Source organism: Cyprinodon tularosa, unplaced genomic scaffold (genome assembly GCF_016077235.1).
Source record: "Cyprinodon tularosa strain WSP-4 unplaced genomic scaffold, ASM1607723v1 ctg300, whole genome shotgun sequence".
NCBI classification, from domain to species: domain Eukaryota; kingdom Metazoa; phylum Chordata; class Actinopteri; order Cyprinodontiformes; family Cyprinodontidae; genus Cyprinodon; species Cyprinodon tularosa.
The window spans coordinates 850,953-876,260 of NW_024039009.1; the positions used below are offsets into that span (position 1 = coordinate 850,953).

General features: G+C 37.8%; 1 protein-coding gene across 2 annotated transcripts in view; it reads left to right on the forward strand.

Moving 5' to 3' along the window:
• The window catches only part of LOC119787786 (single-stranded DNA-binding protein 2), an 87,403-nt gene that overhangs the window by 24,116 nt on the left and 37,979 nt on the right, over positions 1 to 25,308 (forward strand). For both annotated transcript variants that reach the window (XM_038291822.1, XM_038291823.1), the window contains exons 2-4: positions 15,437 to 15,509; positions 19,458 to 19,519; positions 19,668 to 19,752. In XM_038291822.1, the coding sequence (XP_038147750.1) occupies positions 15,437 to 15,509; positions 19,458 to 19,519; positions 19,668 to 19,752 (220 nt within the window). The remainder of the gene's footprint in view (positions 1 to 15,436; positions 15,510 to 19,457; positions 19,520 to 19,667; positions 19,753 to 25,308) is intronic.

Here is a 25,308-nt window from a genome sequence, read left to right on the forward strand (position 1 = left end):
CTACAACGCAAAGCTTTACTATTGTAATTATCAGCTGGCCATATAAAAATAGAAGTTTAAATGCTAGCGTGAGCCAGGCACTTAAATTGGCACATTACCAAAAAAGAAAAATAAAGTTATGGTTTTGGTGAGTGTGACATGAGACCATCACACTAGAATGAATTTGGATGCATGTAATCTAGGTTATTTAAGTCTAGATATCTTTATTAGTAATGGATTTTGATGCATTTACCAACGCATTTCATTTTGATAGGTAGGAATATGATATGCATGAGTTATGAGTTTACATACTATCTCAATTATAACATGTTAATAGAGGAAAAAAATAGAAATAGTAAGATACTACTAATGTTTGAAAAAACATTCTTATTATTGTCTATGAATGGCAGGTTTTAGTTACATTTCTTTTTCACAACTTTACAGGTCTTTCTTCAAAGGCTGCACACACACACAGTTTTTTATGCATTATATTTTTGGAAAGGGAAATAATGTGTATGGAAAACATTTGCACAACAAATAAGCATTTGTGATCTCAGCACTGACAAAATACTGAAGCAAAATACTGCAAGCGGCATTCCTCACTCTGTTTCTTTTAATGCAGGTTTATGACACATGTTTTTTTTTTTATCTTTTAAGTTACCATTTCACTGCTTATCCGAACACTCGGTACGCACTAAAGCAGCAGCTGAAGTCAGAGAAAAGTCACCAGCAGAGATGGAGGGAGTTTACTTTATATGAATAACTCATTCAAGTGCTCTGTCTTCAGAATGAGCCATTAGAGGGATCCCAAGGGATACTATGGAAGGGTAATGGAGAATATAGATTTAACTTGTGACCATCAGCAAAAATGCCAATTACAAAGGCATCAGTGGGGGTAGCCAGTAATATAGTTGCAAAGCACTGCCAGTAGGTGATTAATTTCAATCATTTTTTGAGTACTCTCCTAATACATTGTACTAAAAAAGATGATGTGAAAACATTATCTCTGTTTATATCGCTATATTGGTAACTTGATCCTTCTAGCTTTTAACTTTGCAAAACAAAGGTATGAAAACCATCAAATAAAAGAGAGGCTGTTCTTCTATTCTGGGTTTCTTTCAAATCTAGCATTAGAATCAGCAGCAGCTATTAGTATTGGTTTTTATGGTTCTGTTCAATGCAGTAGCATCGTGCTTTCGACTCCGTCCACTTATGTCATCAATGTCAGGATAATTTCTAGGTTTTTCTTGACCTCTGTGTCATTGTATATCCAGGAATTTCTCTTCACTACACTGTCTGTGTCTTCATATGCTGTTCAAATTCAAATAGACATAAAGTAAAAATGATATAAAGATTTATTACACAAAGTGCTTTGCACTACATTTTGTCATTCACACACACATTGATAGTGGTAAGCAACACTGTGCCTGGGAGATTCTGACAGAAGTGAGCTGTTCACACCGGCTCCGCTTACTGCCATCAGTAGGACAGGTGTCTTGTCTAATGACACATGTACTGAGACAGACAGAGCTGGGGTTCGAACTGGCAACCCTCCAGTTACAGGAAGAATTCTGCTTCATGAACCACTGTCTCTCCTGAAAACGCCTCCATAATCATTGGGCTGAATTGACAGTGTCCATATATTGACACCTTCACAGAGAAGATACAGTAGTCATCATTGCTAAATAGGCTGGCTGCTTATAGACAAACAACAACAAAAGACATTGTTATAGAGCTGATTAGAAAGATAAAGTGCTGTAGAAGCAACCAGCCACAATAACTATAACCTCTGAAGCATTGTGGAGCATATTCTATTCAAAAGTCTGCAGGAGGTTTGCAAGGCTGCAGTAAAAGTTTCAGTCAGTAATGATTTCAGCAGCCATGTCCATTTGGGCTGAAGGCCAAAGTTAAAGCAACATGGAGTTCCTTGTCACGTTTCAGCTTTCAATCCACCCTCCATTGATGTTGCCACCAAGCCAACATTCATATCTTTGTAGTTCTAATTCTACTCTATTTTCCTGAGAAACTAAAACTTTATAGGTGTTCAATAGATAATGTCATAATTATCAAACTGAATGAAGTAAATCATTTATATTTGTCACCATATTTCTGATGAATTTATATATTGTCTCTTGTTTATTTAACAATTGTTGAACAAAATCTTTTCAATAATATTCCAGTGTATATAGCTGGCATAATGATCAGTCTCTTTTCCTGGTCTGTTCAAAGGAATCTGTCATTTGCTCTTTTATGTAAACTGTGCATATCCATCACACAGTCTCCACAGAGGATTACTTTACTTAAGTAGGTTGACAGTTGTTGCTAAAGTTGATATTTAATCAAAGGAATCTATTTGTGCACAACTTACAGCTGTCAAATCTTTCTCTAGATTCAGGATAGCGAATGTTTGCCTTTTTATTAAAGTTTTAAGCATATGTCAATTTCAGTATAAAATCATTTAGAAAGGGATTCACTTTTATTGGGGTCACTGTACCTTTTACAGGGAAGGTGTGTACATCAACAATCCCGTCTTGAATCGGCACTTGAGTGTAAGGCACCATAATCCCCAAGGTTGTTTGGGCTCCTGTTCGTTTCCTCTGTTGTTTTCCTGAAGCCCCGCATACATATGATGAATAATTCAGTAACGTAATGGGTCTATATTTGTCGTTGTTTATCTTGCCTCAGTGCCCTCACCACCATCATTGCTGCCCCGCCAGCGTCTCTTCCAGCTTTCACATGTCTGTTTTTCTGTCTGGTTGGCAAGCAGGGGCCTCTTCCCCATCAGAGGATGCTCCACATTAATGAGTGAAGTGAAGTCATTTAGCAGGACTCGTAATGGCACATAAAGCCCTGCTGCTGGGCTTGATTAATCAGGGAGAGTGTTTGGCTCTCTCTCACACACAGGGTTGTCCTGTGCAGGATCAGCCGCTTGCCTACTCCAACTCTCTTTATTTTAGCACCGGAGTCCCCCGCTCTGCTCTTACCAGCCATCAAAAGCTGGAGTTGCTGCTTGTGGCGCCTGAGATGGAGAGTTTCTTGGTTTCAGTTTGGGCTTGACTAAACAAGTATGGTAATCCTGTAGAAAACAAAACAAAAAACACAACTGAAATTTATTGGATTTCCAGAAAAAGTATTAGAATCCTTTCCTGAAGTTGGGAAGCAGTCAAAATAAAATTTTTTGACAGGTTCAGCTGATGCATCATCAACTTGTGTATCTTTGCCCCAGTTTGGTAAAAGTTTGCCGGCTTTGTACTTGTAGTTACTGCTGTCACTAACTGTATTGCATCAGTCCAAGATGCTGCAAACTTATGTAATATGGCAAAGAAAGAAGTTTGGTATAATCCTGCCATTTCCCTTCAACTTGGAGAACACATCCATATATCTAAAGTGACTGGTTTGGGGGAAAATAATGACTAATATAATAAATATATACTGTTATAAACCAATCCAAACCTGTTATAATTAAACATATTGCTGCAAAGCTAAAAAAAAAAGTTAAAGTGATGTACATATAAATGCATTTTAATAGCAATTGTTTTTTAATTAGATTTTTCTTATTCATTGACAAATAATTCATGCTCAAATTCCTTATTTCTATAAAAAGTTAGCCCAAAGAAAAATTTTGCAGCAGATGCTTTACAATGTAATTCTACAGACATTGTTCTTTATGATAAAGTAATTGGTTGTTGTGTTTTTTTGCAGTCTTGATCACCTCTCACTAAGAAATGTATGGCCTGATTTACTGTAAGGGAAGTATGAATTAGTTTGGTGCATGTGGATGAGGCTTGCTATACTGATAACTTCCACTGCTTCATTTGTGTACGTTTCAAGCAAATGTTTCTTTTTTTCCCCCTGTTTTAAAAACAGTAGAAGAGCTGTCTGGGTTCTGAGTATTTACAGCCTGGGGCTTTGCGTTAATTTTCTGAAGGAGGTCACAGCAGGGCTGCTCAGTTCTGCGAGAATACTCAACATTGGAATACGAAAGTTTATAAATTCAAAGAGTACTCCTCTTTTGATTCACCCAATATCACTCATAACCTTCAACCCTTCTCATTTTTATGTCTGCCTGTAATCCCTGCTCTTATCTCGGTCTCTGGTTTTCTTGTTTCTCTGAAATTTTGCCTGTAATTTTTATCTGTGTTCTTCTCAGGCTGAACCGTGGGTCCAATTTCTGGATGTTTGGGGCTCTTACTTTCAAGTATTCAATAGCCCATAATCATAACTTATAAATGACCTAATACATTTTACCAAAGTATAAGAGCTGAATGTATGTCAGGAAAGGAAGGGATGTTTCAGTTGCCCTTAGTAGAATGATAGCCTAACCTGTGCTTGACTCATTTGTAGAAGTGCTGTAGGTTAATCTCTCTGCTTGAAGGAGATGTAGGTAGTTCAGGCATCTAATCAGGATACATTCTGCTCACACCAAAGGTTTTCTGGACTCATCCAATTTAAAATAGACTCTGGGGCAGACCCAGAATTTGCTATTGAAACTATATATGTTCTGTTTGTAGGGAAGAGTGAGTATTTGTATATGTGATATGAGTTTTTCAACCATAAATATTTAAATTCAAGACAGAAAATTGTGCTATATGAAATTTTAATTACGACAAAAAATTTTAAAGCAGGTACAGTACAGTAGAAAAATAGCTCAAACATGTGACCAGTGAAACCAAGACAATATTCCAGAAACAGGCCAATACATTGATTTTGAAAGTCAGTTTTAAATGAAATGGCAGGAAAAGTTGTAGTTTGAAAGTATGCAGACTTGGAAGTTTACAATCCTGGTAAAGTATTTTGTAACTTTTTTCTAGCATTAAACATCAGATAGAAAAAGCATGCAATTAGGTGACTACTTTTTAAAAGACTATAAATGATCCCAATAGCTCCCTAATGTTTGTAGAAACCATAAATATATTTAACAAAAACATCAACAGCTAAAATACATTTATTTTTTCCTCTTGTATTATTTAGGAAGCCTAGAATCACAATAACAAATTTTGCTGCACAATAAATTGTTAGAGCAATTATTGCAATAACTGATATTGGTTTGAGACCATTTTCAGTGCATATATTGATAAAGGCATGCCAATGCACACCCTCTCAAAAATAAACACACCTTCATTTATAAAGAACATTAAACACTGAAACTTGAAAAGCTTCTAAATTTCCTAAACAAATGGACAGGAAAAAATAAAGTAAAATGAACAAATTGTAGTCTCAGTCTTCAACAGAACATACACATGCATGAACCAAAAACAAATCCAAAAATGTCAAAAGGAAAAAAAAACTTTAACGCCCAACTATCTAATCTCCCTAAGTATCTGTGTTAGATCATATGTAGAAGCATGTCAGCAAAACACAGAAAAACATTTCAGAGAAAAGACTGATTTTCATTTTATTCTTCCAAAGTTTTCGGTACATTTTCTCTTTAAGATTGGCCTGTTTTTATGATAACATCTCAGTGGCAGCACCTGCATATCTTGGGGAGGAAACACCTTTAGCTCATTTATGTATTGACCTGAACACACTTTTGTGCTGGCCAATCGGCGGCGAGCTTGAAATAAGCACATGGCTACTCATGCAGGTAGGCTATTTCTGTTTGAAAACATTGATGAGATAATGTCTTGTCTCTTACACATTTATTTCTAGAGATTCAGTCTGAATTTGGATTGAGATAGGGCAGAAGAAACTCTTTCCACCAGGAGGTTTTTACTGTGCTTCAACTCCGACGACACAAAATGTTTATTACTTAACCCTGTGCTCAGTTTTGTAATCTGTGCACATGGATTACTAAACTGTGCTCTCGGTTTGGCAGAAAAAGCAAACGTGGAACACTCAGGATGCTTATGAAAGGCAATGTAGAACATGTGTTGCATATTTTATTTCTTGTGTTACCTACCTTTATGGAGTTTTGCTTTGAATTGCGCTCCCCTCCTTGAAAAGTAACTTTGGCACACTTCACAAAAAGTGTTCCCTCAGTAATCTTACATTGGCTTCAGTTTGTTATAAACAGTCTTCGTTGTGGCTGCATTTTTTTCCTTCAAACACAGTTACCATTACATTTAGTGTAAATTAAAATCCTTTACTTGTTTTATTTTAAGAGCATCATGTACAGGTTGGTCATGACGTTGGGTTCAGTCTTGTATTTTAAATGACAGCCGGTACTGTTAGGTTATTTTAGGGCTCTTGATGAATTCACAATGTACTGTGATTGCAGGTGTTGTGAAATATTTGTGGGCAATAAGTGATAGTATAGGGTATAAGTCTTTGACCAACACTGCAAATGGGTGTCCTCCAGGCCATTTGTCAAATTTGATTTGTAGCGGTCCAGTTTGGTTTAATTTTAGAGGTGTTTCCCCTGTTGTTTTAGCACCCTGCATCTGGCCGTTTATGTCTTCTATGAGCAAGTTGTTTAAAGAACTCCACACTTTAGTTCTTTCAGATTTAGAGATGTATTTAAAATAATAAATTCTAGGATCAATTAGAGTAGGAATCCTGAGCCTGTTTGATTAGAGTTTTTACAAAGGCCTTTTTGAATCTCAATATATTGATAGTATCATCATATAAAGGCTCCATGACTCTGAAAAGGTGACAAGAGAAGATTTTATAACTATTTATATATTATTATTAATATTGATGCCTGGTCTATCACAAAAATGAACATAGCAATCTAAAAACGAAGAGACAAGGCATCCATCCCTGACACACTATTCTCTAGCAGTTGGTTTGATGCAGTTGCTTACAGATCATTTCCTGTTACTACCTGCACTGACTATGGCTTGGTTCTCTTCACTTAGCTTATAATTGTGCTAAATGTGTTTTTCATCACAGAATTTTTTTAAGGATGACAGAAAAATTTGTTTTTTTGCTTAGTGTTTTAAAATGTCCGTGTTTGTTGCTTTTCTTTTTCTTCTTACACTAAAGATTTAATTATATTTTCCTATGTCAGCATAGTGGCGGCTCCTGTAAATATGTCACTTAACATGTCGATTCAGATAATCGCTTTTCCATTTCATCTCTAACAAGGGTGAAATAATCCGGGCCGAATCTATAATAGGCGAATCCAATCACTGAAGCAAATGCCTGTTGTGATTTGAAGTGCTGCCAGACTTTGATTGCCTCAGTGGTAAATTGATTAGCAGTGATCTACTGGTCTCCTTAAATGCTGATCCTGGGAAAGGAAGTACATGTATTTGCTTTAAGCTGACTCTGTGGTTGAGCTCTAAAATCTCTTTGCACAACCTCTGGGTAAAAACAAAGGTGGCCCACTGGCCTCAACACATACCAGCACATAAGCAGTCAGAGGTTTTTCAAGCTGCGTACATTAAATTGCATCATGGGTTGGCTGCCCAAATTATTCAAAGAGCCATGTTGAACCAAAAAAAATTAAAAACATGTCTTTCTGGAGACGCAAAAATGTAAAAGGCTTATATAAGCCTCCTAAGGGCTCTACAAGTATATTAGTCCTCTATCAAAATGACTAAGCAAGCTTAAATACATAATAAGCATTCATGATTAAATGTTTATTTTTACTTGCAGAGCATCCTGGGGAAAATGACACACCATGTGACTAATCTGCTGTACAATATTTGGTGCATTAAGTTTAACTTTCAATCACAGTATTAATTTATTATAATTTCTTGAATCAATGGAATTATAAAAATACAATAAAACAGATTTTTCATGTTATTTTGAGGATTTGAAAAAAATGAATATGCATTAGACACATGGAAGTAAAATGCAGTTCTCTTCAAAGCACAGTAACAATGCAATCCTCTTTTTTTCCCCATATTGCAACAGTGCAATAAAACAGTCTGCAACAGCATCCTTTTAATAAGGTAAGTAGGCTATGAAAACAAAAATAAGCTGCACACACTGGTTTATCTACAACAGCAACCTGCCTGGCACTGCGCCGCGCTGACATGTGTCGCAGACTGTGGCGCAATCGTTGTTGAGAGAAATGTTAAAATTTCTTGTTTAAATGTATTTGTTATAAAAAAAAAATTCACAGCAATTTAAAAACATAGAGAATTTTTGTCTCCTACATATTTTGTTAAAAGGAACAAACAAAAATCCACCTTTTTCCATGTGGTTTGCTTTGAAAGAGCTCCAGTGAACAGCAAGGAGGGGGGATCTAAAGAGTCACATTCGGTTTTGAAGCCGCGGGTTTCCGACCCCTGAACTAGATCAAGTCTGAATGTTTTATCCTGCTGTAGCTGTCTTGTCCGATTGTCACCACAGACTGGGTGGAAAAATAACTGGTCTTCCAGTTTGTTAATGTGCTTCCACCAAAATGGGGTAAATTAAGCTATTTAATGATTGCTCTATATACACTCACCGGCCACTTTATTAGGTACCCCATGCTAGTAACGGGTTGGACCCCCTTTTGCCTTCAGAACTTCCTCAATTCTTCGTGGCATAGATTCAACAAGGTGCTGGAAGCATTCCTCAGGGAGTTTGGTCCATATTGACATGATGGCATCACACAGTTGCTGCAGATTTGTCGGCTGCACATCCATGATGCGAATCTCCCGTTCCACCACATCCCAAAGATGCTCTATTGGATTGAGATCTGGTGACTGTAGAGGCCATTTGAGTACAGTGAACTCATTGCCATGTTCAAGAAACCAGTCTGAGATGATTCCAGCTTTATGACATGGCGCATTATCCTGCTGAAAGTAGCCATCAGAAGTTGGGTACATTGTGGTCATAAAGGGATGGACATGGTCAGCAACAATACTCAGATAGGCTGTGGCGTTGCAACAATGCTCAATTGGTACCAAGGGGCCCAAAGAGTGCCAAGAAAATATTCCCCACACCATGACACCACCACCACCAGCCTGGACCGTTGATACAAGGCAGGATGGATCCATGCTTTCATGTTGTAGACGCCAAATTCTGATCCTACCATCCGAATGTCGCAGCAGAAATCGAGACTCATCAGACCAGGCAACGTTTTTCCAATCTTCTATTGTCCAGTTTCGATGAGCTTGTGCAAATTGTAGCCTCAGTTTCCTGTTCTTAGCTGAAAGGAGTGGCACCCGGTGTGGTCTTCCGCTGCTGTAGCCCATCTGCCTCAAAGTTCCACGTACTGTGCGTTCAGAGATGCTCTTCTGCCAGCCTCGGTTGTAACAGGTGGTTATTTGAATCACTGTTGCCCTTCTATCAGCTCGAACCAGTCTGGCCATTCTCCTCTGACCTCTGGCATCAACAAGGCATTTCCGCCCACAGAACTGCCGCTCACTGGATGTTTTTTCTTTTTCGGACCATTCTCTGTAAACCCTAGAGACGGTTGTGCGTGAAAATCCCAGTAGATCAGCAGTTTCTGAAATACTCAGACCAGCCCTTCTGGCACCAACAATCATGCCACGTTCAAAGTCACTCAAATCACCTTTCTTCCCCATACTGATGCTCGGTTTGAACTGCAGGAGATTGTCTTGACCACGTCTACATGCCTAAATGCACAGAGTTGCTGCCATGTGATTGGCTTCTTAGAAATTAAGTGTTAACGAGCAGTTGGACATGTGTACCTAATAAAGTGGCCGGTGAGTGTACATTAAAGGTCAAAAATTTTACTTTGTTAATTTTTTAGTACTAATGCATGCAGAGACGTTTGGAGCTTGGCTTTGTTTAATTTGGGAGATCATTGTAAAAAAAAAAAATATTTATATCTGGTTCACTAGTGTGATAATACCGTTCTCTAACCTCACTTATTTTAACTTTCTTCACATCCATCTTCACTTAAATCATAATTGTAAAAGTCGCACCTAAGACACTGGGAAATCAATTATAGGTTAAGCATCTTACGCTGCCTTCTAGGCAGCTGGATATGTTTTCCTTTATGATGAAATACATTTCACTAGATGGATTTTAAGACGGTGCCATTGTTTCCTAATATTTCCCATTGAGACACTGAACCTAATTATGCATCCTGTCAACATCCTTATTATTGATGACAAAGTATCAACTGCAGATATGTGACCTCTATCAGTGATGTTAGATTGTTCTACACTAACCTTTCTGTTATCAGTGCTGTGGTTAACAGGATAGTGGACATATTTTGATTGGTTGACAGGAAAACGATATGCAGGGCAGAGCTACAGAAAATGTTTGTTCCTGAAAACATAAAGCTGTACAGCGCCTTGAAAGGAGTGCACATCTTTTATTCATGCTCAGATGACAAGGTGTCAAGAGTTTTGTCAATCCTCTCATTTTTCCGTTAACCTTGTCCCTGTAAAACGCCCTGTCACTGTGTCTTTGGTTAAACACAAGGCCCCAATGGATATACAGAGAGACTTTATTCTGTTATACTTAAACAGACATGGGCTCTTTAAAGAATAACACAAAAATAAAAAATAATGTAAAAAAAACAGACTGAAATACATGATAAAGAAAAGTTATAGTGACAGATGAAGGTGAATTCTACAGTCTAACGTCTTTGGTTATTTTTACTTCAAGGGTAGTCTGGATTAGGGTTGCCAAGCTGGTAGCACCTTTTAGTGGGGTTTCTTGGACAGATGTTTTCCCAGTGTGATCATCTCTCATGACTTTCAGCACCTTAATCAGCACACCAAGGACAGATGTACAACACCCATATGTCCCCACACTGTGTATCTATGTATATCTGTGTATTTATGTTCTATAAATATGACTGATGTAAATACTGCATTGGTATCAACTTCCTGCTATTCTTATTCCTTAGTATAAATACTTTTATTGCCAGTCACCTTAACTTTTACAGGTTTTTATTTTTAGAAATTTTGCACAAGTGTTAGACCCCTCAAACTTTACAGTAACTATGGAATAGAAGTTTAAGGTTGACTCTATTACCATAAAGAAACATTAACTCTGATTGGAGAACTCATCCTATTGAACAAGCTGGCCATGTGGCAACAACTAACGTCTTAATGAAATGATAAACTACAAATAGTTTCTGCCCTGAGTTTCTCACATTTGTAGAATGCAAATCTTTAAAACGGTAGTGTCCAAATTCATCCCTAAGGGCTGCTATCTGCCATGTAGAAATGTCGTTTCAAGAAAGAAAATGGCAACAGCGGATTACAAAGCTAAGCTGAGCCAATAGGAACATACACTATATTGCCAAAAGTATTTGCTCACCCATCCAAATTATTGGAATCAGGTGTTCCAATCACTTCCATGGCCACAGGTGTATAAATTCAAGCACCTAGGCATGCAGACTGTTTTTACAAACATTTGTGAAAGAATGGGTCGCTCTCAGGAGCTCAGTGAATTCCAGCGTGGAACTGTGATAGGATGCCACCTGTGCAACAAATCCAGTCGTGAAATTTCCTCGCCCCTAAATATTCCACAGTCAACTGTCAGCTGTATTATAAGAAAATGGAAGTGTTTGGGAACGACAGCAACTCAGCCACGAAGTGGTAGGCCACGTAAACTGACGGAGCGGGGTCAGCGGATGCTGACGCGCATAGTGCGAAGAGGTCGCCAACTTTCTGCAGAGTCAATCACTACAGACCTCCAAACTTCATGTGGCCTTCAGATTAGCTCAAGAACAGTGCGCAGAGAGCTTCATGGAATGGGTTTCCATGGTCGAGCAGCTGCATCCAAGCCATACATCACCAAGTGCAATGCAAAGCGTCGGATGCGGTGGTGTAAAGCACGCCGCCACTGGACTCTAGAGCAGTGGAGACGCGTTCTCTGGAGTGACGAATCGCGCTTCTCCATCTGGCAATCTGATGGACGGGTCTGGGTTTGGCGGTTGCCAGGAGAACGGTACTTGTCTGACTGCATTGTGCCAAGTGTAAAGTTTGGTGGAGGGGGGATTATGGTGTGGGGTTGTTTTTCAGGAGCTGGGCTTGGCCCCTTAGTTCCAGTGAAAGGAACTCTGAATGCTTCAGCATACCAAGACATTTTGGACAATTCCATGCTCCCAACTTTGTGGGAACAGTTTGGAGCTGGCCCCTTCCTCTTCCAACATGACTGTGCACCAGTGCACAAAGCAAGGTCCATAAAGACATGGATGACAGAGTCTGGTGTGGATGAACTTGACTGGCCTGCACAGAGTCCTGACCTCAACCCGATAGAACACCTTTGGGATGAGTTAGAGCGGAGACTGAGAGCCAGGCCTTCTCGTCCAACATCAGTGTGCGACCTCACAAATGCGCTTCTGGAAGAATGGTCAAAAATTCCCATAAACACACTCCTAAACCTTGTGGACAGCCTTCCCAGAAGAGTTGAAGCTGTTCTAGCTGCAAAGGGTGGACCGACGTCATATTGAACCCTATGGATTAGGAACGGGATGTCACTTAAGCTCATATGTGAGTCAAGGCAGGTGAGCAAATACTTTTGGCAATATAGTGTATAACTGTGTAGAGGAGTAGAAAGTACGATATTTGACTTTAAAATATAGTGGAGTGAAAGTAAAAATGATTTAAGTAAAGATACTCAAAGAAATTTTTTGAGTAAATGTACTTTGTTACTTTCCACCACTGCTGATAGGAGCTGTTGCCTCCTCACCATGTTTTTATGCTCATATTTGATCACGTAGTTACCAATTTTCCTAGGTGCATGGTGTGGAAATTCTGTATGCACTGATGCATACAGAAGTATGGAAGCCCAAAATGACATAATTTGGCCTTGCATAAACTCACCTTAAGTGCTAAGGTTTATTTGAGCTTGACTCAAATTACCTCTATGTCAAATGTGCAGCATTCAGACAACTTAAAGATTGAGGTTGGGAGGAAAGACTAAACCAGAACTCTAATGTCACACATAGTGAGTGTTGGACCCACTTTCCTGATTTGTGCTACAGGCAGAGAGAAAATGGGAGGCTGATGAGTATTCTTCTCCTCTCTGTGTCAGACAGCCACTCCATCCCTGTGATACAGAAATGGGTTTCACCTGAGGTCCTCAAGCCTAAAGTACAGCTTACCGTCACTTTCACCTAAAGACTAACCTAAACACTGTTTGTGCCTCTGCTCTAATATAATAACTAACTAAGAAATCCTTCCAGGGGCCTCTTGTCTATATTTGCTATACGACGTTGTAATTACTGTAGACAAGTCTAATAGGACTTGTTTAGTGGCTGCAAAGTGGCTTGTTAAAGTGGCTGCATCTGCTCACCTCCAGCCATATACTGCACCTGCAGTATATGGCTGGAGGTGAGCAGATGCAGAAAAAAAATCCTGCAGTAGACCCGTAATTGCTAAAGAAAGATTTTGAGCATAACATCTCATACTCAACTCCTTCCATTTACTCGAGACTGAGTTTTGGGGACAACAGTCTCAGGAGGGACTCCAAGACCTACCTATCTCTAGATCCCTGGTCCAGCACTGCTGGGAGAAGCCCTAGGAGCTCCCAGGCCCCGGGGTCTCCGGCATTTAGGGGACATCCAACATAGATGTCAAAGCCACCTCAGCTGGATTCTCTTCATGTGGAGTCTCTAAGAGAGTGCCCAGCCACCCTGACCAGAAAACTAATTTCAGCAGCTTCAATCTGGGATACAAACCCCCGCAGTATCAGGTTGGAAGTGAGCAGGTGTGGGGAGAGAAGAAAAATCCTGCAGTAGATCCTTAATTGCTAAAGAGAGATTATTGACCATAACATTTTGAGCTCAAATCAAGCGCAAGTGTGTAAATAGGAACAATTAGAGTGCAGTGTGTGTGGAAAGCAAAGGAATGCCAAAAAAAAAAAAAATGCAAAAAGGAGAAATATTTCAACTTTTTTTTTTAAAGAAAGAAAAAGCCATCCTAAATAAATAAATGCCGAAAGATTTTTTTTAATTAAAATTATTTCTTACATATTTTATGACCATGTGCTGAAGACATCATGTTTTTTTTGTTTGTCTATCCTTCTAAACAAAAATTATTCTTGCTACAACTAAAGCAGTCAGTCAATGACAAGGGCCTTTCACAGCTTTTTTTTATTGGCTTGCATTTCTGCATAGGTGGAACGATCTTGCAGTTGGTGTCACATCATTAGAAACTTGGACTGCATATTTTTTTGAATAAAGTTTAAAGGGTTTTGTTCACATTCCCAACCTATCCTTTATCTCATGCGCAGAGATCAGTTGTGCTTTAATCGGGGGGGTTGTGGGGGACATGCACAGTACAGATCAACAGAATTTATATGAAAGGATTTCTATGTTTCCACTGCTTTGATAGCCAAGACAAATCAGGGATATACTGTGCAAAAACTCAGTTTTTCTTTTAGTGTGTTTTTTTAATTTTATTTAATTTTATTTATTTATTGAGCTAATGTATCACATTGGGAGTTTTTATTGTGTTTTAGATTCAAGTGTTCCAGTGCTTAATTCCTAGTTTATGTTTATACATCTCCTTTATAATAGCAGGGGTCACCAATCTTTTTAGGGCTGAGGGCAACTTCATGGTCACTGAATCATAGGAAGAGCTACCAATACTGACCTGGGAGCTGGAGGATTCATTATTCATCTAAACTTCATGCACAATAAACATATGCCTCTTGCCCATTGACTGCTGGAGATAGGCACCAGCACCCCTCAAGACCCCACTCGGGATAAGCGTGTCAGATAATGGATGGATGGATTTTAGATATTGTAATTTTGAAATCTCTATAAATGCTCTATATGATTAATATGACTGAATATTTTATAAACGATTAAAAAAGTAAAGCAAAAGAATAGAATTGCATTTCAAACTTAGCCTCCAGGTGAGTTGTTCTGTTTTCAGAAGATTGTGACGGCACCCTGTGTGGTCCTGTAGGGCCCTTTGGTGACCCCTGCTTTTAAGTTACATGGGCAAAGAATCAATAGAAATGACTACTATCAACAGGTTTACACAAAATGCACGGCTACAGCTATTGATGGATTTGGTTAATTCGCCTCTCTTAAAACATATCAAATCCAAGATCTTCGACAATGTGGTTCATAACCTGACAAGCTCTATCGCCAAGTGGTCTACTTAAGTAGTATGTGTTTCACTAATGCCTCACGCTAAAGGTAGTCTGTTTATTTTAAGATGATATAAAACTTGACCTTGAATTAAGCAAATAGTGACGGTTGAAGCTCTTATCTCCACTGATGCCACTCTTCGATTTGATAACTATGTTTGATAACCGTCTGTACTTAAGCCATTACCGTCGCCTTCTCCTGGTAGCCGAAGTATTTCCTCACAACTAGTATTCAGAGCGAAGCCGTGCGCAACACTGCACCCTGTCTGAAAGGGCCAAAGAAATGCAGGAATAGTATGGTGGAAAACTTCAGTTGTTTTGAAAGTTATTTTTTTCATACCTGAGGTCACCTTAAAACTGATAAGCAACCGTTTTTCTGCCTGGGACTCCTAAGTACCACCATATTATCTTTTTGTGGTTTTGATGTGACAAAATAAAAAGAATGTTAGATTATTATAATTAATCCATAAGTCACCCTTTATTTTCCAAGTCTATTTTCAGTTCTCATAACAAACCTGAAACTCATCCTCTTTTATTTCTCTTTGCACAGGTTGGCCCTTTATGTGTACGAGTACCTGCTGCATGTAGGAGCACAGAAGTCAGCACAGACCTTTCTGTCAGAGGTAAGTCACCAAAACGCTTCTTTAGTTTATTTCCAACAAGCAGCAGGTTAAAGTGCAGAAAGACTTTCTAACGCTGCATTAGATTGGACTTTGACTGTGCCTGAGACACATTTTATCTTGTTTTAGCTGATGTTTTGGGCGGACATCACATTGTCTTGTTCCCTCAGCTACTTGTTTGCTGTTATGTCCCCCGATTATCATGTTCCTTCTGTACAGTGAGATGTAATCTAATTTTCTTTTTCTCTCTCTTTAAATTTGTGGGGTTACGAGGGGACAGGGTGATGCTGAGGCCACTTGATTATTGTGCTCCAGAGTAAATTATGGCAAATTACAATGCAGAAGGCAGCGTCTAGAGGCTTGTTGTACATCAGCCAGAGGGACAACTGAAACAAGGGGGATGGAAAAGGTTACCTCATTGGCTTCCACTGACTGTCATCAATTTGAAATGTTTTTCATCACTTAAGTCTGTGTACATGCTGACTGTTTCTTCTTCCAAAACGGTTACTTGTTTCACTGATCAGTAGCCTTCATTATGTGATTCATTTTGGCATTTGTCATTACTAAAAGCTGCAATATTAGTATTGTATCGAAATTTTTGTAAGTTGTGGAAGGACACCCTATATGGCACAGCTACATTCAAAGTTATAAAACCACTTTTGAGTAGAAAAAGTTCCTAAAAATTAATTAAAAACACTAAACATTTATAACAGGATCATTTCACCTATTCATCCTATGATCCAGTTTTAAGTGAAGTAAAGTCTACCAGACCTACTTTCCATGAAAATGAAAAACATTTATTTGTATTTATAAATGTATTGACAATTCATTCTTATTTGTTGTTTCTCTCTCTACAGCAAGTTTTTATATTTTTCCACAAAATGCTATTTTTTTTAAAGTAATACATCCACAGAACGACTTGAGAGGTTCAGTATAAAGGTATTGATTTTACTGAAAACAATAGTATGTAGATAATTGTTTTATATAATTTTGATTAAAAAAAAAGCAGCATTATCTTTGTGATCTATGGAAAAGGAAAAAGTGTGGCTCAAAATTCTCGGACGTTCCTTAATTTTGGGATCCATGTGATTATGTGGTTTATCCTTGCTGATATACTGGCAAATATGGTCATCAGACAGTATTTAACATATTTTATTTTGAATAAATACAGCAACAGAAAACAAGAAATGAAATAGCATTTGCTAATTAAAATTCCTGTCAGGTATACCATAAAGTTAGCTCGATGCTTAGGAGAGTAAGGCTGTTTATTTTATATAAACTGTCCACATCTGAAAGTAATCACGCTGAGGGGATCTCACTTCTCCATGCTAAATGCTAAATGGAGGAACCTTCAAGGAGTGAAGACCACAAAAAGACAGCATATGCTGGCACACACTGTATCTTCTTTTGTAAGTTCTCCAGATCACGGCAGCATTAAGGACATTGTCCTGATATGAACTGCCTGTGATTCTGTTTGGACTGAGCTTATGCTTATTTGATTTTTCTCATTCAATCAGCAATGCAATAACAAGTAAAATGAAAACATTTTCAAGGTATAAGTAAACATTTTCTGCTAGTCGTTCAAACAAACTGATAAACTTACTGAAGCTGCTTACTGTATCTGAAAGAATGTGGGACAATCAAATGAAGGCAGTTCCTGATCCTCCCTGAAAAAGACTTCAAAGCATGGCATTCCTTCATCTGATCTGCAGCTGAGGTCATGACAGTCTGATTGAAAATGTGGTGATTCAGTTGTTCCTGTTATTTTAGTGCTTTTTCTTTCTGCTGGTGGAGCAGGTGGTACAATAGTCCTATTCTTTAACCCTGATATAACATTCCTGAGAGGGGAAGTTCTGAGACAAAATAAGTGCCTTAGTCTGATAAGAACAGTCTGCCACTGATGGTTGTATGGATTTATATTATTTTGATGCAGATCGCTGGTCTTTGTGGTCCATGAAGAAATATCGAAATTATGGAGATCATTTCTAAAATAAATAGCATCTGATTATATTTGTAAGGGGAAAAAAACCTCTAGATTATATATTCTGTAATCTGTCATAACCACAAAAAAGCTTGGAGAGGTTTTTGTGATCAATCAGTGTTTGTTTTTTTGTTTAGGGTCAGAGGTTAGATTTCACTGTTTGTTTAGCGGTAGGTCTTAAACAGCTCTGTAGTTTCAATACTATTATAGTCTATCGACAAAATAATTACCGGCATCATAAACCATATAAACTGACTTAAGTGTCACAATTGTTAGAATTTGTTCATTCAGAACCACAAACATTTCTAGGAGTAGCCTGTTTGTACATTGCTTGTTGTTTGTAGATCTTGATCTTAGCTTTTAGATCTCTAAAGGATTCCTAACATTTCTTAGTGCCCGATATTTCTGAAGAGCAAAGTTGACCCTTTTTTCCCTTTAACTAGTTTAAGGGGAAAAAACTGTCAAAAAATATTTTATTTTTTTTTGCCCATATGCAACCTGTATTTGATCTTTTTCATGGCAGTCTGAACAACACAGATCCAATTTTTTTCCAATGTGACCCAGGCCAATTGGCTATGTGTTCCTGAATCCGATACGTATCTGATTTTTCAAATGCGACCTGTGTCTGAATGGCCAGGTCGCAGTCATCCGACCTGATTGTTATTAATCCTCTTACTTACTGAGACAACTTATGTTATTTTGTATACACAGTTGTATACCAGTTGTTTAACTAAATCGACTCTCCCCACATTTCCAAAATGGCTGCACTGTTCCAGTGAAATAACAGAAGTTTATTTTGTTATTTCGTTGGAGTAAACATAACAGACTACTTAAAGTTCATTGATCATATTTCAGTGATCAGTTTTAGTTTACTAATCTTAATTACAGAGATATTTTTTCTACCTGGAAGATGGGAAAATCTGATATGGGTTGTTTGAGATGTTTGTTCTAAAAGAATGGACTTATATTGACTAAAAGGAGATATCCTTGCACACAATCTTGATGTAAAGTAGGCCTAAATACACTTTTTATAAGACAGTTCTTGCTATTTCACTGATCCACAGTGTTTTAGTTTTTCCACAATGTTGGTTTCTTGCAAAAAATATCAACATGTTTCGGAGGCACTTTTATCTATTTGTGGTTATCAATTTATTTCATTAATTATTCATTTATAATTCATAGCCTGTTAAGTAAATCTTATTTGACATATTTTATTTTCAATTAAACCTAGATCGAAACAAGTTTCTGTAAAGTGTTGATGCTTCTTTGTTGAGTTATTAATGTTAGTCAGGTATTCATTTTGCACATTGGCTGCCAGAAACTGTGCTCAAAGACTTAATTTGAATGAAACGTATGTCACCCATTTTTAAACTGACTTGATTATTTTCCGTTTTTTAGGTATTTTAAGATAATTATGATTCACTGTTAGACAGAATCCATACTGAGCTTTAAGTATGTGACTCCTGTATTTTTCTGTAGTTCATTAGGACAATGATAAAATCAGGTTTTAATGGATCAGATGTAACAAATGGAAAAGTCATTTGATATAAAGCGAAACTACAAATCAAACTTCATAGATATATAATGAAAAGACTGTGGATTTGGGAATAAAGACAGAAATAGGTCACATGTTTGGAAAAACACAGGGACTGAATTTTTCTTCAAGTAGAATGAATGAGTTTGTGGGCAGACTAAACGGTGGATGAGCTGTTTAAAGATGGGGTGCATTCCTCAGCCTGGTACATGTCTGACCTCAAACTCCTCCTCAGACTAAAGAGACACATTTTTGCCCACATACATGTTGAAATCAGTTTGAAGATAACCTCTTGAGCACAGAGAGACTCCCTTATCCACTTATGAATTACAGAATTTCCCTGTACCCTTTTCAAACCATCAGAGCGTGTCATTCAGATGTCAGACAGGATGTTTCTGAAGCTCCTCTCTCTGTCTCTCTTTCTGTCTGTGTCAAGATCCGATGGGAGAAGAACATCACGTTAGGAGAACCTCCGGGGTTCCTCCATTCATGGTGGTGGTAAGTTTGGGTTTTAAAATCAACAATTTTGATTAAATCTGTGAATATTCTCCATTTGCTCTCTGACATGATGGATTGAAGTGTCCTTTTCTTTTCTTGTTCTTCTCTTCTTTTTGTCTGAATCTACATGACCTCTCATGCCTTGCAGTGTTTTCTGGGACCTTTACTGTGCAGCTCCAGAGAGGAGGGACACATGCGAACACTCCAGTGAAGCCAAGGCTTTCCATGATTACGTGAGTCTGATTACGTGATGTTGCTCTATTTGCAGTTTGCATCAGGTTATTCATTTACCAAAGGAATACAATGTTTCACTGTTTGTTAAAGAAATCTTACATTTACAGTATAGCTGATATGATTGATATGAGGGTTATGTTTGTAAGGCATTTTAATAAAATTCTTACACTACATTCATTGAAACATCAATGCTGCTGAAGTCTTATAAATCTAAGAGGACAGTTTCTTCCTGTCATAAAGTTTCATCATATGCTGTCGAACTTATTTAAGGTCTTCCCTCACCAGGAGCTTGTTATTGTGAAGGAAAGTAATTTGATTAAAGATGACATCACATCCACATCACTTTTTCACTTCAAACAAAATATGTATAACAGGCTTCAGATGCCTCCACGTATGGATGTTGTGATCTGATATTGATCTCGGCAATCTGTCCAATAAAACTAGTGTATGATTATATCTGCCTTCATCTAAAATTCTACTTATAACCACCCTACTAGATGCTGCATTGCTGGAGAAGAGGCAATGTTTAATAACTCTGGGGAAGTTGTGTGAAGGGCGGCTACTAGTTTTTTGTCTATCAGCTTGACCTCCTGGAGGGCTGGCAAGATGAAATAATTGTTAGAAGAAAGCCAATGTCCATTGCTTTTTCTTTGCCACAAGCCCTGTATTTGACATTGAAGAAATGTAGAGGAAGATGCTCTTGTCAGATAAGATGGAACTTTTATTATCTGGATAATGTGTAAGGCTCTGACTACGGCAATAAAGAGCAGTGTAAATGATCCAACTTAAAATAATGGGGCAGAAGAATCATGGTGTTTGGAGGTTTTTTTCAAGTTTATATTTGTTCCTTATAGGAAAGGTTATCTAATTAGGAGAACTGTTGTTTTGATTAAATCTATAGATAGACCAATAGAATGTTTAAATATATGAATCAGCGAATGCTCAGTTCAGTTTTTATTTTCCTATATTCCCTATATTTTATCCTCATAGCACCAATTTACAACATGCCATCTCAAGGCGTAATTAGTTAAATCAGTGATTTAAAAAGTTAAAAGTTTTCTAAGGATACCCAGCAGGTTGCGTTCAGCTTGAAATGTATTCAGGCTCAAAAAATCCAAAAATTAGGATTTTATTATTTATATGGACATAAGTATTTTGAATTTAAAAAATTATCAGACTAAAAATGCTTCATGTAAACATTCCAGTCAGAACATCCTCACTAACATTTTAACTCGAGTAGCACTTTCCTCATTTAGAATAACTTGATCCTGACCAGCATTTACATACAGTATAAACAGATTGTCAGTCAGCTGAAACCAAACCCTCAGTCGTATTTCATTTTTATTTCATTTGGTGCCGATTTCAGTGAGAATATTCGGACTGACATGTTTACAAAACAGTTTTAGTCAGATCAGCCATCTATTCTGATAACTTCTGCCCATGTAAATTTTGCTCTTGACTTCAGGCATTATTCCTGGATGAGAATTTAGTAATGGTGAACAGTTATTGTGGTGAACATTGAGTCACTGATTAAATTACAATTCAAAAATACCTATTAATCCCGAAGGGAAATTAAATGTTGCTGTAACTCATAGGGTTTTATTTTTTTTCTTTATTGTTTTCATTTAGGTTTTGTAGGTGTTGATAGCTGTAGCCAGGAATTTGCAGCAATTCCTCATACCAAGCATGCATGTCAGAATCAGAATCAGAATCAAGTTTATTGCCAAGTAGGTTTGCACTTACAAGGAATTTGACTTGGTGTTGTTGGTGCAGACAAAAAACAAAACAAAATAGCAAAATAAATGGCAAAATGGCAACAGTGGTGTGAAAAACTCCTCTTTAACAGATAGAAACCTCCAGCAGAACCGGGCTTAGTGTAAACAACCTTCTACTCCGTCCGAGCATAAACCCATTACTGACTCAGGAATACTTTATATATTTGAGAAAACTAAGGCTATTAGAGGTAGTAGTGGCATTATCGAAGAGAGAAACACAGCTACAGAAATAAGTTCTGATGAAAGAGAATGTATATTTTGGCACATTAAAAGCCATCCAACTTTAATTTTATGTATTTAGCAATAACTCTGTCTAGCAGAGAGACTAATAAAGATAAGCCAAATGTATCATCTGTAGAAGAAGTCTATGAAGCGGCACCAGCCCAGCCAGTGCTGTCATAGCTGAATACATCAGGCAAGCATGGAGAGAAAAAAATGGAGAGAGAACATAAAGTTTAAAGTTGGCATGAATGTAAATATGCAAATTTGTAAAATTTTAGGAGAATTTTATAAAGTGATGGAAATGGTTCATAATTTCCTCCAGCAACCTAAAGTTTTGAAAGCGATACTATAAAGATAGCCCAGGATAACCTTAGTTAGTTATAAGCTTTATGAAAAGGTAAATTTTAAGCCTAATCTTGAAAGTAGACATGCGTTCTCCTCACATTCTCAAACTGGAAATTTGACCCACAGGAGAAGAGAAAACCAACAGATCTGCCTTGTAATATACTCTTTGAAACCCTAGGAGTGAATTATCCCTTACTTGACTGTTGCTAATGAAGGGCCAGTAACATAAAGACAGTATAAATATCTTCAGCAATTGTTGTGTCATTGTTTTTTTTCCATTTCTGTTGTATGACTGGGCTCTCAAAAACTTGGAGTTGTCTTTCTATTGGTGTAGGTAGAAATCAGAACCCTGATATGTTTTTGTTTTTTTTATACAACAGTGAAGAACTTTTTCTTGTTTTAGCAAGTTATTTGTTTTTTATTTTTTACATTTAAATATCGTGTCAAATGTCAGCATTACTACTGTAGTAGATCTTTCCAGTTTTGCCAGCAACATAGCTGTAAATGCAGCACTGTGATGGTGCCAGTTCGAGTCTCTCCTGCTTTGGTCTGCACAATGTTGGCTTTTGGAAATTTTAAACCAGGTACTTTGAAAACCATAAAGATTGTTCCACCAAAAAAGCAAAAGAAAAAAATACCACAGTATTTAAGTAACATTTTCATTTTTTTTCTATCAAAAATACTATGCCCATCAAAGTGCATGCATCAAATTCACCTTTTTTTCTGTGTTACAGGCCTTAGAATTAATAAATCCAGAGCTGGTCAGCAGGCAGGTCAGGATTCTAAGGAAACGGGGCGTTATTATCGGCTAGTAGATGTCTAATTGATGAATCTCTACTGTAAATATCACCTACTGCTGGCTTTTATCTAACCATGCTCTAATCCCTGTTGCTAAAATTCTGAGTTCTGAATGTTTGAGGGAGGAATAGAGCCTCTTTTCTCATGGAGTTTTATGTTATTGTGTATGAGAAGAGACGCAGAGGTTCTCTTTCTTTTCTTTGTATGTTGTTCTTCCTCTCCCTGCAGTCTGTAGTCTGACTCATCAGATTTGTCTACAGAGGTTTTATTGAGATATATTGTTGGTAGAGCAAAGGTCAGGGGTTTCTGCCTACACCAGCAGGATCTTCTCACTCTTTGTTCCTCATTCCCTCTTTCCTTCTTTTCATCCTGCAGTTCTCTGCTTCTGGCAGTGGTTCTCGTCTTTTATCTGCTTCCAGTGATGTGTGTGCAGGCATACGAGTGTATGCACGCAGGTGAAGCTGCTGATGCTGGTGATGATGATCAGGGTGATGAATAGGCACTCCTTGAATGAGGCGGCGTTGTGATGATGTCATTCTGGCTCAGGGAATGGCTGTTGGAGGGCAGCATAACCTCAGCCTTGTGAAACAAACACGGGTTGGAAAAAAAAAGCAATGAAAAGCAAGGGAGCAGTGGAAGATCTGATTGGAATAAGGAAACTGCAGACAGAAAAGGGATTCAGTCTGACAGTCCTAGAAATGTTGAATTCCTAGTTTGTGGACTTTTCTAATCTAATTTAATAAAAAAAATAATAAGAACGGAGCATATAGCAGTGTATTTTAAAAATCAATGGAAAAGGTCATCAGCAGTGTCTAACTCTCCATCTCCTGGGAGGATATGAAAGAGAAAGTACAATTAGTGCAATTTTAATTAGACAAAGGTCACTTTCAATCAACGCTTCCAATGGCAAACAGTGTTGCTTATCCAATCAGATGCACTCGTCACAGTTCTGTCCAACAATCAAACTAGAGGGAGGAGACAACTGCAGTAAACGTGTCACAGTGAGGTAGAAACAAAGCTTGGCTCAAATATGCAGCTTCAATGTCAGCCTTACAACCAATTTAAAGTTTTATCTTACATGTTCATTGTGATTAATTTTACATAGTTAATTAAGGAGTCAAGGCCTAATTAATAGTTGGGAGATGTCAAAAAGCTCACGGGGATCTTCTTTTTGTCCTTTTTTATTTTACAAGAGATGAGATTATAACTCATTGTAAGGTTTCTGTTCGAGGCTGATTCCACTTTAATGATCTAATGGAGAGGTGATTGGCTCTGTTGTTTAGTTTAGATAATCAGGTTTTTCATCTTCTCTCTATTTACTTCTGTTAATGCAGATGCTGCTCCCACAACTAGTCTCAAGTCTTTTGGGATAATAGCTCAATGTTAACAGAGACAGAAAAGAGAAGTCAGATGAAAGAAAAAAGGGAGAAGAAATGTTATTGATTTCCATCTTGGGACAAGGCTTCAGAGGCATCTGAAAGGCCGTTTACAGTTCGGTTAAGTGCTTTGTAAATTGTGTACTCAATAGCAAATGAGCAATTTCCATTTGCCCTGGCCACTGTAGTCATAAAAACAAGTTATTTTTAAATTCCTGGCCAGGAAATGGTCTTATTCGAGACAAAAGTCTAAATTGTCTCTAACACTAGAGAAAGAGATGCAAAGCAGTGCTGATTTTCGGGCTAATAACGCTCATGTTGTCTGTTTGAAATCTGTTCATGTGGTGCCTTGCAGAAGTACTCAGCCATAAAACCACACTCTAAATTATTTAATGTGATTTTTATGAAGTAAGCAGAATAAAAAAAATAGTATGCAATCTTAAAGTTTTGTTTTTCAAAGATTTATATTTGATATTAGTTTACTTATCTTTAAACTGATATAAATTTGAACAGTTTGGGGTTTATTTGTATGTCACCTCCTCTGCTCTTATTCATGTTTATCTGATCTTCTGCTGTATCTTTGCCTTCAGTGATCGTGTCAGCAGTTTTACCTTTTATCAAACATCTGTAGCTTCACTGGGAAAGACGGTATAGTCACCCCAGTGCTATTCTGCCTTCCTCCTGTGTGAAGTCCCTTTGGTGGAAGGCTTCCAGGTAGTGTGAGTGAGCTTCTCACCCTGTGTCTAACAGAATGACCAGCCACTCAATGATGAAGATTTCAACTGATTGTATCTGGGATCTTATTCTTTCAATTGTGGTCAGTCTGAACTTACCATTATGATGCTGAGAGTGCATTCACACCAGACAAGGTGTTTGCAGTAATTTCCATAAGCACAGTGCATTTCAGAAGGCCAGGACATCAGCTTCACCATGCTCCCTGCAGAGAGCGTCATCAATTAGGAGGTGCTTAGGCTTCTATCGGTTTGCCGGTGCAGCTGAGATGAACATTTTTTTATGAAAATGAAATTTAGGAAATATA